Here is a 14,785-nt window from a genome sequence, read left to right on the forward strand (position 1 = left end):
TCCAGGGAGGATCCAGCATCCACACCCTCCCCTGTTGGTCCTTTCCTGTGCCAGTCCCTCCCTCCAAACTCCTCTCTGCAGATCCCCTGCATCTCTGTGGGTATATCATCAGAAAACCTCTGTGTAAATCCACTCCCGTTTAAGTATGTTCCGGAAAAACTTGCACTTTCAAGGAACTCTGGTGATTCATAAAGTTAAAAATCCTTTGGTCAACTGTTAACAGTGGTTACCTTTGGGGAGAGGGACTGGGTGAGGGAGGAGGGTCACATTTACCTTTTGTTGTTCTACCTTTCTGTATTGTTTACATTCTTCACCAGATGGAGGCATTGGTTTTACTTCAAAAATGTCAACAAGGATTACCTGACTTGCAGCATGACGGGCCACTCTAGTTTCTCTGTATTCTTCTTCTTCTTCTTCTTCTTCTTCTTCTTCTTCTTCTTCTTCTTCTTCTTCTTCTTCTTCTTTTTTTGGTTAGTTTCTCTGTATTCTTGCTCCATTTGTCAAAAAGCTGAGAAAAATTTTACTGAAAATGAAATAAGAATTAAAAGCCACTAGTAAAGGAAACAATTAGTTCTTAGCACTTATGTTTTTTTTTAATTTTTTTATTTATTTATGATAGTCACAGAAAGAGAAAGAGAGAGAGGCAGAGATATAGGCAGAGGGAGAAGCAGGCTCCATGCACCGGGAGCCTGATGTGGGATTTGATCCCAGGTCTCCAGGATCATGCCCTGGGCCAAAGGCAGGTGCCAAACCGCTGCGCCACCCAGGGATCCCAGCTCTTGTGTTTTAAAAGCACCACAACGTTGAAAAGTTTAGATTTTTCCCCCTTAAATAAAGTAGGTTCTAGAAACAAAATGGAGGAGGTGCTTCTTTCAAAAGCCTGGGCTCGTGACTGTGTGTGGTGGGACTGCCTCTGCCCTGGGTTTGAGTCCCTATCTGTGTGCCTGTATGTCTGTGTGTTTGAGTGAGTGTGTGGGTGGGTGGGGTGGGGTCTGGGAGAGAACAGACTTGTACCCAGGAGCAGGAGCAAGTGAGAGACAGAGAGACATGGAGAGACATAGAGAGACAGAATGCTGATGCCCAAGCTCTGCTTTGTCTGTCTCTGCATGTCTATGCCTGTCTGAATGTCTACACATGTATCTCCACCTTTATGCATCCACTGTATGAGTCTCCACACAGCTAGGGCTCCTTTGCCGTGTCTTCCCTCCCCCATGCCTGTGCTGGTAACTGGACCTGGGACACAGCCCCCAGGGCTGGCAGCAGAATTGGCTGCTGGGTATTTTTAGCCTGTAAACATGTTTGCCATTTCAGAGGACAGGGCCGCAGGTCTCAGCCCCAGCCCACTCATGATCTGCCACAAGGAGGGTGCTCCTGCCCAGAGCCAGGTCTTCTCAGGGTCCCAGCCTGGGGTCTTCCTTCCTCAGCATTTGGGAAGGAAGGAAAACCGCCTTGATATGGGTAGTGGCTGGCCACCTAGGAGGGAGGGTAAGAGGATTCATGGGGGAGAATTCATGGGGGGAGTGTGGGGGGGGGGCTGGGTGGCTAGAAGGGCCCCCGAACCCCATCATTAAGCGGTTAATAAAATCTCATGGAGTTAGAAGTGGCTGTGGGAAATGGCAGTAAATTTGGAAGCAGCGTCCTTGCAAGTGGGGAGGTGGGGGAAGGGCTCAGATAAGAAATGGGGAGGTAGAGGCAAGGCTGGAGCTCCAGCTTCCCTCGGGTGGAGCCCGCAGAGGAAGATGGGTGGCGGGCGCTGCTCCTCCAAGGGCTGCCGGCCTGACTCCCCTGTCGCCGCGGTGGCCGGAGCAGCACCTAGTGCGTGGGGCACTGGTCACTCCACGTGGGCACCCTGACTCCAGGGGTGGGGCCAGCGTCTTCAGACCTTTTGTGGGGGGGGGGGGCGGGGGGTCAGAAAGCCGGGTTGGGGGAGAAATGGGCCCCGCTGCATGGAGCTTGGGAACCAAGTGAGACTGGGGCCTGGGATTTGAAGTGTAGACGCCTGGGTTGAGAGAAAACTCAAAGATCCGCGTCCGGCTGGAGGTTGCGTCGGAATCACCCCCCCCCCCCCTCCAGCCGCTTTCTGAACCTCTGATCCTTCGGGCAAAATGAGCTGATCTGCAGCTTCCAGCTGGGAGGACGATCCTTGGGGAGCTCCAAGGAGTATTCTGGTGCAGGCGACCACACGCTGCAAACGTTGCGGGGGTGGATCCCGGCGCGGGCCAGGGCAGGGGGCACTGGAGGGGGCGGGGTAAGGCTGCTCCCTCGTCCCCGCGACCCCCCGTGGCCCTCCCCCCAGCAGCGCGCGCCCGGGGCCGGGTCGGGTCGGCCCCGCTCGCTGGTCCCAGCCCCACTCCGGCCCCGCCCGGCCCCGCCCTCTCCCCACGGCTCCGGGCAGACCCGCCCGCCGGAGCCGGAGTTACAAGAGCCGCCTCCGCGCGCGAGGGCCGGGCCACTCGGAGCAGCTCCGCCGGGGGGACTGCACCGCCCGCCCTGCCGGACCCGCCCCGACCGGGGCTCGCCGCCTGCAGTAGCCGCAGCACCGCGACCTGGGGCCCCGCGCGGGCTGTGGCCGTGCCCCGGGGCTGAGCGCGCAGGTAGGGGCGCCGGGCGCACCGCGGGGACGCGGGGACGGGGCTCCGCGAACCGGTGAGGGGAGGTGGGCTGTAGGGATGGGCGAGGCGCTCGGGCCGGGCGCTCGGCTCCTGTTCAGGCCGCGTGGAGCAGCTGGGCAGCCCCGGGCCGCCCGGGGAGGCGACGCGTCGCGCCCTGGGAGCCAAGCTCTGCCTCCGGAGTTGGGGCGCGAGTTGGGCAAAGTTGGAAAAATCGCTCCGGAGCGTGTTTTGCTCCAGTCCTTATTTCTCTCGAGGGCTGCTTGTTGGTTGGGGTGCCCCGTTCCTGGCCTGGGGGACCCTGGCGGGCTCTGCCCCATCCCCACCTTCTCCTTGGGGCGGTGGCTCAGCGCGCCGCTCCCGCTCCTATTCCGTGTTTACTGGAGAAGTTTCCGATGTCGTCGCCGAGGCCCCTCCCGGAGTCCCCGCACCCCCGCGCCCCCTCCGCGGTCCTTCCCCGCTCCCCACACCTCCGTCTCCAGCTGTGCGTCCGGAGTCCTCCCGGTCCCACCCAGTCCTGTACCACCGGCCTGTGCCTTTCTCAGCCCGCGTCCAGCTGCCCCGCCCTAGGCTCGCCGCTCCGCGGTCCCCGCTCCAGAAGCCTCCCTCCGTCCTGCCCTAACTTTGCAGCGCGCCTCAGGGCGGGCCGGGTGGGAGAAGGGGCGGGGGGGCGTAATTAGGGAGATTCCAGCGCTGGGGTGGGCGGGGACGGGGGTGCTGTGCTGGGCCCGGCCCTCGGCCCCACCCCTTCCCCGTCGGGGGCGGCGCGTTCTCCCACCCCGCTCCCAAACCCGTCCGGGCGGGATGGCCCCCGCCCCAGCGCCTGGCACGGCGCCAGCAGCCTGAGGAATGTGGTGGTTGGAGCCGCTGACTAATTCAAACCAGAACTCGGGGAGGAGTGGTGAGGGGCAAAGGGGAGGGGGAGGAAGGGGCTGCGTGGGGAGGTGGGGGAGGATTCGGCTCCGCGTGGGAGGAGGGCTCACCGCGCACTCCTGGACCCTCCGCTGCAGCCTGCGCTCCGGCAGAGGGGGGCGAGGTCTTGCCCCGTTGGAAAGGCGGAGTGCTTAGGGTGTGTTCGCAGGGCCGTGTTATGTAAGGCTTTCCCAGGCGGGGAGAGGGTGTGCAGCGTGTGAGGGCCTGGCCCTCCCTCCCCTGGCGGGCCTGGGCGCCCCCTGCCGTGCCAGGGCCGGGAATCTGGGGGCGCAGCCCTGGGCGGCGCCGGCCGGGAGGGACACGTGGGGCTGAGCGGCCCGGGCTGTGGCCCCCTTGCGTGGGAGGGGAGCCGAGTGGGCAGACGGGGCGACCCACGGGGCTCAGCTGGGCGCCTGCACCAGGTGGCGGACGGCTCTGGCGCCTTGGCACAATGTGGCCACAGAGAATTGTGTGCGTGTAGTGTGTGTGCCCTTGAGCCTTTTACTGGGTGTGGCTGCAGAGAGGTGGTGGTGAGTGTCCTGGCTCGCCGTGGCTGCCGAGAGCCCTGCTCTGTGGAGTGGACTTATGGAAAGGCGGGGTGGGATCCTCCCCGGTCAGTGGGGTCCTTTAGAGAGAGACCTGGAGTTTCGGAGAAAAAAAAAAAAAAAGACTGGTATTTACTTCTGTGTCCCCAGCACAGCAGTGAGCTCCAGTAATTGGTTTTGAAACAGTTTCCTCGGTGAGAATCCAGCCTCCCATATGCGGGAATCACCCGCCCTTCCTTGCACAGCCCAGTGTTGGTAGGTAGGGGCTGGGCTGATTTTATGGGACGTAGTGACAGCGTGGGGGCTGTTGTGATAGGTGAAGCCACGGGAAGGGAGGAGGAAGAGACAGAAGGTGTTTTGGAAGGCATTTTCAGGCCTTGATGCCTATGCTGCGTCTAAAGTAGGGGAACAGATTCTGCTTCCTTTTCCCTCTCTTCCTCTGCCCCAGAAGGAAAATCCCTGGGGCTGGGTGTGGCACTCACTTCCTTTCCAAAGCTGAAAGGGGAAGCTTCCTTCTCCTGGGCCCAAAGGGATGATGGGCTTTGGCCAGCGCACAGTAGGTAGAGAGTGCAGAGTGGGGAGCTGAAGGGCACCCCCGGCTTGGGGGGTACCTCCTTGCTCTGAGCTGTGAGCTGTGGTAGGAAAGAGGTGGGGTAGGGCAGGGAGGGAGAGGACCTAGGACCCTCAGAGCTGGGCTAGCATAGGACACAGGGTCTCGTCTGAAAGGGAGGGTGTGTGAGCCCCTCTCTCAAGCCTTGTCCTCAAGAGAGTATATATGCCGGGATGTTGGTCATCAAACAGTGACACATAGGGAGCCAGAGAAGTCATGCGGGGGCTTCATGCTGCTGATCTGGGACCCTTAGCAGTGATTCAGGGGTGCCAACCCGAACCCACAGAGTTGGGTTCAGGGCGCCAGACTGGGTTCAGGGCACTGGTCCAGGGTTCCGGGTGGGCCACGAGAGAGTCAACCACGGAAGACTTGTGGAGGAAGAGGGCCAGCAGCAGAACAGGGGCAGGGAATGGGCTGGAGGATCTCCTGGGTCATCCAAGTCCCAGGGAGGCCGTGGGTGGAGGTGCCCAGGCATTACCAGGCTAGATTCTTTGGCTCAACTTGGAATTGGCTGGCTGGCCCTGGTGGAGCACGCTACCCAGAGCTTGAGGAGCTGGTTTGAGAGGTTGGGGCAAATCTGTGGGGGTGGAGGGGTGTGTGGGGCTCTGGGGTGTGGTCACTGCCTTCCTCAGAACTTGGGAACTGCCTGGAGACAGATGAAGGCATACCAGAAGAGCTGGTCCTCCTCTGGATGGGACCACTCCCACTGCTGGCTCTTCCCTGCTCCCCACTACTCCCCAACACCCCCAGATTTGTCTCCCTGGAGCTGGCCTGACCCTCTGCATGTGCTCAAAGTGAGGAAGGGAGGTGGCTGCTGGAGAAGGTTTACAATGGGCGGATTTCAGTAGATGGTGGCTGTGGCCAATGTCCCAGGCCTTTTGCTCTCTCTTTGTCCCCCGTGGGCTTTATCCAGGCTCCCGGCTCCCAAGGGCTGGCATATCCCTGGTCTCTGGCCACCCCAGCGGGCTCCCAGGCCTTCCAGAACAAACTCAGCTTCCTCCGTGTGTGTGTGGGGGGGGGGGCGGGCGGGGGGTGGTGGCTGCTCAGCAGGAACGCGTATGTGCGAAGGAGTTTTGATAGAGTCCCTCTTCTTCACCCCTGGCCTAGTTCCCACCAGGGGGGCTCCTGGGCTGTTGTAGCTGGAGGTGTGGTGCCCAGGCATCGTCGTTGGTGTTTGTGGCCTCATGTGCCTTTGGCCACTCGTGTCACAGCGGTGAGGAGTGTGTTATATTACTGGTGAGAGGCCGTCCCTCTGGCTGTGTATGGTGGTCCTGGGTATGTCCCTCTGCTTGCGTCTGGGGCTTAAAGGGCAGGGGATGGCAGTGGGACTCTGCCCCGGTGATGGAGCTCTGATGGAGCCTGAAGGTCAGGTCTAAAGTCACTTTCTCCATCCTGGTTGGGTTCTGGGCCCTGGAATTTGTCTTCAAAGGCCCTTGGGAGGGTGAGGATAGCTCTGGGAACGAAGCCCTGGCTGAGTGATGCCGAGCAAGGCGCTGCACACGGCTGGTCAGGGAGGGGCATCCTGCCTTGTCCCTGGGGGCCAGAGCGGAGGTTCTAGGGGAAGGGGAAATGCCTGGAGCTGATCCTGGCTTCGTGTCCTGGCTGGGCTGGGGGTGGCTCTTTGGCTGCTGGAGCTGTGGGACCTGGCTCTGAGCCCCTGCACTAGCGCTGCCCGGCCGCTGGGTGGAGAGGTCGCCTGCGGCTGGGGAGCCTGTGCACCCCTGGCAGCTCCCGGGCTGTCATATCCCGCTGCCCCGCCCGCCCGGGTGAGACCGAGCCACCCCTGCCCTGTGGAGAGTGCACCTCTGGTCCTTGGGTAAAGGCTCTCTCTTTCTGGGCTGTGTGGCCAGGGGTGGGGACTTGCCGCTGGGTAACGTGCTGCTGCCCCCAGGCTCCCATCACAAGTCACAAGGAGGAGGGGAGTCCCTCTCAGTCTGGGGAGGAAGAGGGAATTTCCCTCCCCACTGGAAGTGAGAACTTGGAGCTCACTGGGGGTGGGGGGATGGTGTGAGGAAGTTGTGTGTAGGAGAGCCAGGGGAGAGAGGCAGAGGAAGATATAAAGCCTGCGGGGTAGGAGTGGGGCTGCCCTGAAAGTGGAGGTACAGAAAACTCAGGCGTGATGGTGAGGGGCCCTTGCTGGGGCTGCGGGAGGCGGAGAGGGGGGCAGAGAGGAGAGGGCTGGAGTGATAGAGCTGGAGGGCCTTTCTCCTGGTGGGAGTTGTGAGCTAGGCCAGTGGCCTGGATAGCAAGGGAGCAGGAAGATAGGCCTGGGCACCAGGTAGAGGGAGATGCAGACTTGGGGCAGCAGGCTAGCAGGCATGGGCGCCCTCCAGAATGGGGGGGGGGCTGGGGCTGCCCAGACAGGTGCTGTTGTGAGTGGGCGGAGGCTGGGAGGAGTGGGGGACGGGGCTGATGAGCGCATGTGTGTGCACGCGGTGTGTGTGTGTCCTTGTGTGTCTTTCTGGGAATGTCTCTGCAGCGCCCATGTGGCCTGTGTCTTGCATTGTGTTAGTCACGTTCTCCCTGATAACCCCACCCTCCCCCAACACATACAACATGCCCCCTTGGGCTGTAAGTCCCAGGATGAGCTGAGTAAAAGTTCCTGATGCCAGCTTAGACCCTTCAGATTACCTTGCTGTTCTCCCCTAGTTAGACTAGGGCGTGCTGTTTTCCAGACAGAGGCCTGGCAGCTGCATCCATGGAGGTTCGTTCGGAGCAGGCTGAGGCCCTGGAAGCGATGCCACCCCTGTTGTTTTCCTTGTTCCCCTGGGACGTGGGCCTGCCTGTTATGGCTATTGCCCTTTCCCAGTGAGTGGAAGCATCTGCCTTACCCTTGCTGGTGCTTTTCTCTAGAGGGGGTCTCGTGTCCCTGCAAGCCCCAGAAGGGATGACTTTCTTGGCCTTCACTTGATGGGCCCCCAAGAGTCTCCAGGTGAGCTGGGATCTATGTAGCTCAGGATTTCTGAGTCCTGGGGATATGGCCTCCATGAGCCCCCTCAGATCTGGCTTCCAGGAATTCTGGGACTCTGCTCCTCTGGGTCGGCTGTCCCTGAGCTGTTGGCCAGGAAGGGGCTGGTGTGTGGGCCAAGGAGTCTGGTGGCCGCTTGCCCTCCCTCCTATGCTTGTGGCACTGGAAAGGCGTCACTGCTCCCTGGGTGAGTCACCTGCTCCTCCCTGGGTCTCTGGGTCTCCGTGTCTCCTAGGGGAATCTCAGCCCCTCCCTTTCTCTGAGTCTATGCCCTCTCTCTGAGGCTTTCTCCCACCCTGCCTCCCTCTGTGCCTGGAGGCCTCTCCACCTTCCCTCGGGTGGGTCTCTGGCCCTCCTCCAGTATAGATCTCTCTTATCTCTGTATCTCCCTTGTGCATTTTTCTCTGTGGTTTCTCATTCTGTGTGTATATTTATTTGCACCTTCATTCCTCTGCCGAGGGAAAGACTGCTTTGGAGTCACAGAGTCATAGAAGTCTGGGCTTGCATCTCAACTCTTGCTCACTTTTGGGCAAGTCATCTTACCTCTGGGGGCCTGTTGCTGCGTCTCTGAAATAAGGACACCAGTTATCAATCACAGTAGGTTGTCTGGGATCGAATGAGACCCCAGGCATGGAACTATATAGCATACCCCAGGAGCTCGGCAAAATTCTTTTTCTCAGTTTGTTAGGGATTTTCGTTCAATGCAAGGCTTTTTTTTTCTTCTTTGTTGTCTGGCGCTTATGAAGAGTAGATTGCCCCTCTGGGTTGGTCTCTCTTTTTTTTGAATATCTTTTTTTGTTCAAATTTTTTAAATTTTTTATTTATTTATGATAGTCACACAGAGAGAGAGAGAGAGAGAGAGAGGGGCAGAGACACAGGCAGAGGGAGAAGCAGGCTCCATGCACCGGGAGCCCGACGTGGGATTCGATCCCGGGTCTCCAGGATCGCGCCCTGGGCCAAAGGCAGGCGCCAAACCGCTGCACCACCCAGGGATCCCTTTTTTGAATATCTTACCCCCTCATCCTATTATAAGTGTCTGGGACTTTCCCTGGTGGAGGTCTCTACCTGCATGTGAGTCATTTCATTCTTCCTGGCTTGGGAGATGCTTCTCCTTGGCTTGTGTATATGGTGGGTGCAGGTGGGTGCATGTCGTTGTGCTGGGTAGAAGTTCCCATTGCTGTTGGTGTCCTCCCCACAGGGGGTGGGAATGCTTTTTTCTCCCCTGGAGGGCACCTCCCGTTTCCATCCTGTGCTGGGCAGATGCTCACACATGTACCCCTCTGGTATGTGTCTTGTCTTCAGGGTTGGTGCATGGGAGCATTGAGGCCCATGGGCCTGTCTCTCGGACAGTGGGCCTCTACCCTGTCATCTTGACACTGATGCTGGCTGCAGGGCTGGTTTTGGCTGCAGCAGCAATTCAACTGGGCCTCCTCCCTGGCTGACTTCATACTGGCTCTTGAGAGGAAGGGGCTTTGTTGCCTCAAGACAGAGGGGTAAGATGTTCCTCTGGATGCCACCTCTGGCAGAGACCCTCTGCCCTGGGCAAGGAGTCTGCTTCTTGGATCTGCCTGGGTGGTGCACATCCTCTTTGCAGGTTTTTGGGTTTTTTTTAAGGTTTTATTTATTTATTTGTGAGAGAGTGTGCGTTCATGCATGCCGCATGAGGGGGTGGTAGGGAGGAACAGAGGGAGAGGGAGATGCAGGGAGCTTCCCACTGAGCAGGGAGCCCCACCCAGGTCTGTGTCCCAGGACCCTGGGATCATGACTTGAGCCAAAGGCAGCTTAACTGCTGGAGCCACCCAAGGCTGCCACCCCACCCCCACCCCACCCCCGCATTTGCAGTTTTGAATTGACAAGACAGCCTCGTTCTCTTTCTGCTTCTGGCCTGAGTTAAGGTGTCTCTCCAGTGGACTCTCAGCCTCCCAAATGGAAGTGGACATACCATCTCACTCTTTTTCTGCCCTCCAAGCAGCCCTCTGCCTAGAGGGTCCCCACTCCAGGCCTTCCCATCACGAAGGATACTGTGAGCCAGTGTCGGGTGGGCCTTGGGGTGGGTGCCGGCAGAGCAGGATTCTGGGGTCCTGACACTCTCCTACTCTCACCTCTCTGAACCTCTCCTTCCCCATCTGTAAATACCAGCTAGCTGTCCCGCAGGACTTTCTGCCTTGGTGGAAGTCTTCCACATTTACCCGGTCTAATATGTTGCCCTGTGTAGTTGTTGAGCTCTTGAAATGTGGCTGCTGCAATCAATAAACTAAAAATTCAATTTAAGTTAATTTAAATTTAAATAGTCACATGTAGCCACCATGTTGACAGCATGGCTCGAAGGCATCTTCGAGCTCTAAAGACTTATGACGCTTGGCTGAATGTGCAGATTTCCTCAGAGTTGCAGACTCGGGGCAGGACCCTCAGCTGCCCCCCTCCCCTGGGGGAAGCCTGGTGTCACCTGACTTATATAGGAGAAGAAGGGCCCATCTGGGCTTGATACAGGCTCCAAGGATGTGGGAGAGGCTGATGGGACTCAAATGCGGAAAATAGACCCTTCCCACCGTGTCTTTAATCTGGTCTGTCCTCATCAGCACCCCAGGTGCAGCCACCTGCGTGGCCCAGAGCAGATGAGAGGGCAGGGGAGTTGCTCCTGGATGCCTTAGAAGGAGAGCCCTGAGCTGGAGCAGGCAGGGTGGTTGGCAGCCCCTCCTGGCCAGGAAGCCAGCAGGTGCGGGCCAGGGCCAACCTGCAGCCCTCGGTCCAGCGGCTCCTGTTCTCATGGGCCGTGGACCCTTCGCCACTCATGATGGCTCTCCACCCCCCTCCCGAGCTGCTTGGCTTGAGGCATGTAGCAAGTCCTTCCTGAGCCTCCGAGCTGTGCACAGCTCTCTGGGGACTTCTGACCTGGGGCTCCATCCTGAGGAGCTGGCAGGGAAGCCGACTGCCTGGCTCCCCTGGCGACCCCCCCCCCCGCCGGACCCCTGGGGCTCTGACCAATGAAACAGTTTGTCCATGGGGTTTTAGGCGTGACCCTTTGCATGTCTGGAGCTGTTGTAGCCTCAGTGACTCACTGGAGAAGGAGGGAGGGTGGGGCCAAGTTGTGGGTGAGGGTGAGCTGGCTGGCTCTCTACACCCCTCGCTAGCTGCTGGCTCAGGACCAGGATGTCAGGCAGAAGAAAGGGGCCCTGCTCCAGGAGGAAGAGTGGGGTGCTAGGATGCCTGGTGGCTTTAGATACCCAAGAAGTCCTCAGGCTGGAAGCCTTTTTTCCTCCCTGTGCTGCCTGGCTTCCTGTCTGCGGGGCTGGCTTCTTAGTGCTGGGGGGTAGGGGGTGCCTTAAAGTTGCAGCTTTGCTGTCTGTGGGGGTCAGGATGACTTCCCATAGCGGCTGCTTGTCCGGAGGGGAAGAGGTAGTTCCCTAGCTCACACCTGTGCCAATAGGCCACTTGCTGGTGGTGGCTCTGGTTGCCTCTTAGGCAGCACCTGTGTCATAAATACTGCATGTGAGGGTTCGGGTGGGGTGGGGTGGGGTGGGTGGAGGACTGGGTGTCTCTGTGCTGTTTTTACCCATGCTGTGATCTGCTTGACACCGCGACTGCTAAGCAACCACGAATTTCCAAGAGACCCAATCTTTTTCTCAGAGGCAAATTCTAATGCATTCAAGAAAACTTGTGAATACTAAGTTCTTTTTGCTGCATTCTTTCCTTTTATATTTCATTCCCCTCCAGGAGGCTCCCAAACCTTCTAGAACATTCTAGGAAGCTAAACGGGTCAGGACCAGGGCACCTTGCTCATATTTTATATCCGGGACAGGGACTAAGTCTTTCCAGTCTCCCCATCTGGCACATGGAGTGTACGCATTTAGTACATGCTGGGGGGATGTGCAAGTTAGGTGACAATCTAATGCCCTGTAGAGCTCAGGGCTGGGCTGAGCTGTGTCTGTTCCTTCTTGGCATTCTTTGCCGTGTCTGGTACAGTGTTGGACATGCAGGAGGTGATCAGTATGCGTGTGTTTATTGATCGGTTGACTAATTTCTGAATGTAAACAGTTTCAGGGTGGGGCTTTGGGTGAGGCTCTGCATGATTTTTAGCATCTCCCACACGGTTTTGCAGACATGCTTCTGGATGACTGTGCTCCTGCCATTCTGTGTGGGTGGCTGTAGGCCACGACTGTACCCAGATTCTTCCCTCATGTCTTCCTAAGGCACCAGTGCAGCTGACAGCTCATCCTGTGGCTAGAGGGCATCTTTGCTCCCAAGTGCCTGCACCTATGGGGGCCTGGCTCGGGGCTCCACGTGAGCAGCCAGATGGGCCCTGACTCACCGGGTCCCCGAGGTGGCTCAGCTGTATTCAAGCCTCTGGGGTGTAGGCTGGCCCTGGCAGGCTTGGGGCTTCTTTTGTTCAGCCTGCTGCACCTGGAATTCCCAGCTGGGGAGAGTCCCCCTGGTCCTAAGGACTGGGTTAGATTGGCTGACCCAGAGTCCGTTTGTCATCAAGGGTGGGAGGGCACCACCATTCTTGCCTTCTGCCTACCATTTGCTGCCAGACCTGGAGATACTCTGAGAAGAGGGGTCTCATGCCGGTTAAAGCTGCACCTGATGTGGTGGAGGGGAGAGAGTTACAGACTCAGAGCCCAGGTATAACAGCCCTCTTTTGTGGTTCTCCGATCTCCCTCTCTCCATCTATACAATGCAGACTACGACATTTCCTTCCTGGAGCTGTCATAAAGAACCTAATGAGAATGTTTATTTTATTATTTTTTATTTTTAAAAGATTTTATTTATTTATTCATGAGAGACACACACACACAGAGAGGCAGAGACACAGGCAGAGGGAGTAGCAGGCTGCATGCAGGCAAACCGACGTGGGACTGGATCCCAGGTCTCCAGGGTCACGCCCCTGGCTGAAGGTGGCGCTAAACCACTGAGCCACCAAGGCTGCCCGAGAATGTTTATTTTATGACTCCTGTGCGCCTGAGCTTTTCACACACGCGCTCTGTCTTGCCTTCAGTCTTCAGGGAGATCCTGTATCATCTCTGTTTTCACAGATGAGGAAGTGGATGTTCAGAGAAGTCGAGTGACTTGGCCAGGAATACACACACACAGCTGAGAGGATGCAGAGCCAGGGTTTATTTATTTATTTGTTTTTAAGATTTTTATTTATTTATTTATTATTTATTTTATTTATTTTTATTTTTATTTTTTTAAGATTTTATTTATTTATTCATAGAGACACAGACTGAGAGAGAGAGAGAGGCAGAGACACAGACAGAAGGAGAAGCAGGCTCCATGCATAGAGCCCGACGTGGAACTTGATCCCAGGTCTCCAGGATCATACCCCAGGCTGCAGGTGGCGCTAAACCGCTGTGCCACTGGGGCTGCCCTATTTATTTATTTTTAAAGATTTATTTATGAGAGAGAGAGAGAGAGAGAGAGAGAGGGAGGTAGAGAGATATAGGCAGAGAGAGAAGCAGGCTCCTCTCAGGGAGTCTGATGTGGGATTCGATCCCTGGACCTGGGATCATGTTCTGAGCCAAAGGCTCAACCACTGAGCCACCAGGCATCCCAAAATTTCATTTATTTATTAGAGAGAGAGCACAAGCAGCGGGGAGAGGGAGGAGACTCCCTGCTGAGCTGGGAGTTTGACATGGGCCGGATCCTAGGACCCTGGGATCATGACCTGAGCAGAAGGCAGATGCTTATCCGACTGAGCCCCCCCCCCCCCCAGGTGCCCCAGAGCCAGGGTGTATGTCAGGGTTTACATCTGAGTCTGGCTTCTCCTTAGCCCCCTTTCTGTGACCCCAGGTTGGAAAGTCATGGATGAATGGAATGGAAGTAGGAGAAGGTTGGGGTTTGGGTCTGGCCTGGAGAATGGAACAGGAATGCCCCACCGTCTTCTGCATTCGGGATTTTGAGCAAGCCAGCTGTTGAACATGAGCATCCTTGTCCCCCTTTCCCTAGGCTGTGTGACCGTGATTCCAGAGGAGAGAGAGAGACTGAGAAGACAGGAAGGAGGGGCGGGCTCTTGGCAAGGCATCCACTCCTGAACTGAGTCCTGCAAAAGGTCCGTGGGAAGGGGAGGGTGTGGCGGAAGGCAGGAGAGGGGTGAGGGTGGGGAGGGACCCCGTGGTGGCATCAGGGAGCTGGGGCCCTGGGTGGAAGGGATGAGGGTCGGTGGTAGCCAATGTCCACTTTCTGTGTTCTCTGCAATGCCTGTGGAACACTTCCCAGTAGAAGTGGGCACCTCAGAGACACTGCCTCTCCCCTTGCGTGCTCACAGCACCGGGATCCCTGGCTTTCTCATCTCTTGGGCTCTTGAGCACCCCCCCACCACTGTCCTGAGCCCCTGTTTCCTTACCTCATCCCAGATGGAGAAGGAAGAGGACACGACCCGGGAGTTGCTGCTACCCAACTGGCAAGGTAGTGGCTCCCATGGGCTGACCATTGCCCAGAGGGATGATGGCGTCTTTGTGCAGGAGGTGATGCAGAACTCCCCTGCGGCCCGCACTGGAGTGGTCAAGGAGGGTGAGTCACCCCAGGGTGTGGCCTGGGTGCCAGGGCGGGCTGGCAGAGGGTGGGGGCGGGAAGGCCACAGGGGCAGGGAAAGGCCAGTCCCAGTGGCTTCAGAACAGTCGGCACCCAAGGCCCCCCACTCTCCTGCCCCCTCTGTGTCCCTTGATCCATCCAGTCCTCGGGGAAAGCGGCTATGGAGGGTGGTGGCGACATCGCCCTTAGTCTCTCCACTCCACTACTCATGAGCTCGACCACTTTGGGTGATTCAGTGGGCCTCCCATAGCCTTACTTTCTTTCCTTGTCTGTACAACGGCTATTATCACAGTTGCCTTGTAGGGCAGTCAGGAGCCACCTTAAAGGCAAGTGCATTTGGAGGGCCCCCCATGTGGTGGTCATGCTCTTTTCCCAAGACCCTGTGGGTCTCACTTGCTTCCTGCTCCTCCCTTGCTCAGGGGACCAGATTGTGGGTGCCACCATCTACTTTGACAACCTGCAGTCAGGTGAGGTGACCCAGCTGCTGAACACCATGGGGCACCACACCGTAGGCCTGAAGCTGCATCGTAAGGGGGATCGCTCCCCTGAGCCTGGCCAGACCTGGACCCACGAGGTCTTCAGCTCCCGAAGCTCCGAGGTGGTTCTGGTG

General features: G+C 57.8%; 1 protein-coding gene across 2 annotated transcripts in view; it reads left to right on the forward strand.

Annotated features, from left to right (window-relative positions):
• Positions 1-2,428: 2,428 nt before the first annotated feature.
• AHNAK (AHNAK nucleoprotein) overlaps positions 2,429-14,785 on the forward strand; it is a 31,759-nt gene continuing 19,402 nt past the window's right edge. Inside the window, exons 1-4 of one of the 2 annotated variants that reach the window (XM_055315070.1) lie at positions 2,429-2,594; positions 13,591-13,693; positions 13,998-14,154; positions 14,595-14,782. In XM_055315070.1, the coding sequence (XP_055171045.1) occupies positions 13,998-14,154; positions 14,595-14,782 (345 nt within the window). In that variant the 5' untranslated portion in view covers positions 2,429-2,594; positions 13,591-13,693. Of the gene's footprint in view, positions 2,595-12,246; positions 12,268-13,590; positions 13,694-13,997; positions 14,155-14,594; positions 14,783-14,785 lie in introns of those variants that run through there. The other variant, XM_055315071.1, reaches the window with a different exon arrangement.

The sequence above is a fragment of the Nyctereutes procyonoides genome, unplaced genomic scaffold, assembly GCF_905146905.1.
Source record: "Nyctereutes procyonoides isolate TBG_1078 unplaced genomic scaffold, NYPRO_anot_genome, whole genome shotgun sequence".
Lineage (NCBI taxonomy): Eukaryota > Metazoa > Chordata > Mammalia > Carnivora > Canidae > Nyctereutes > Nyctereutes procyonoides.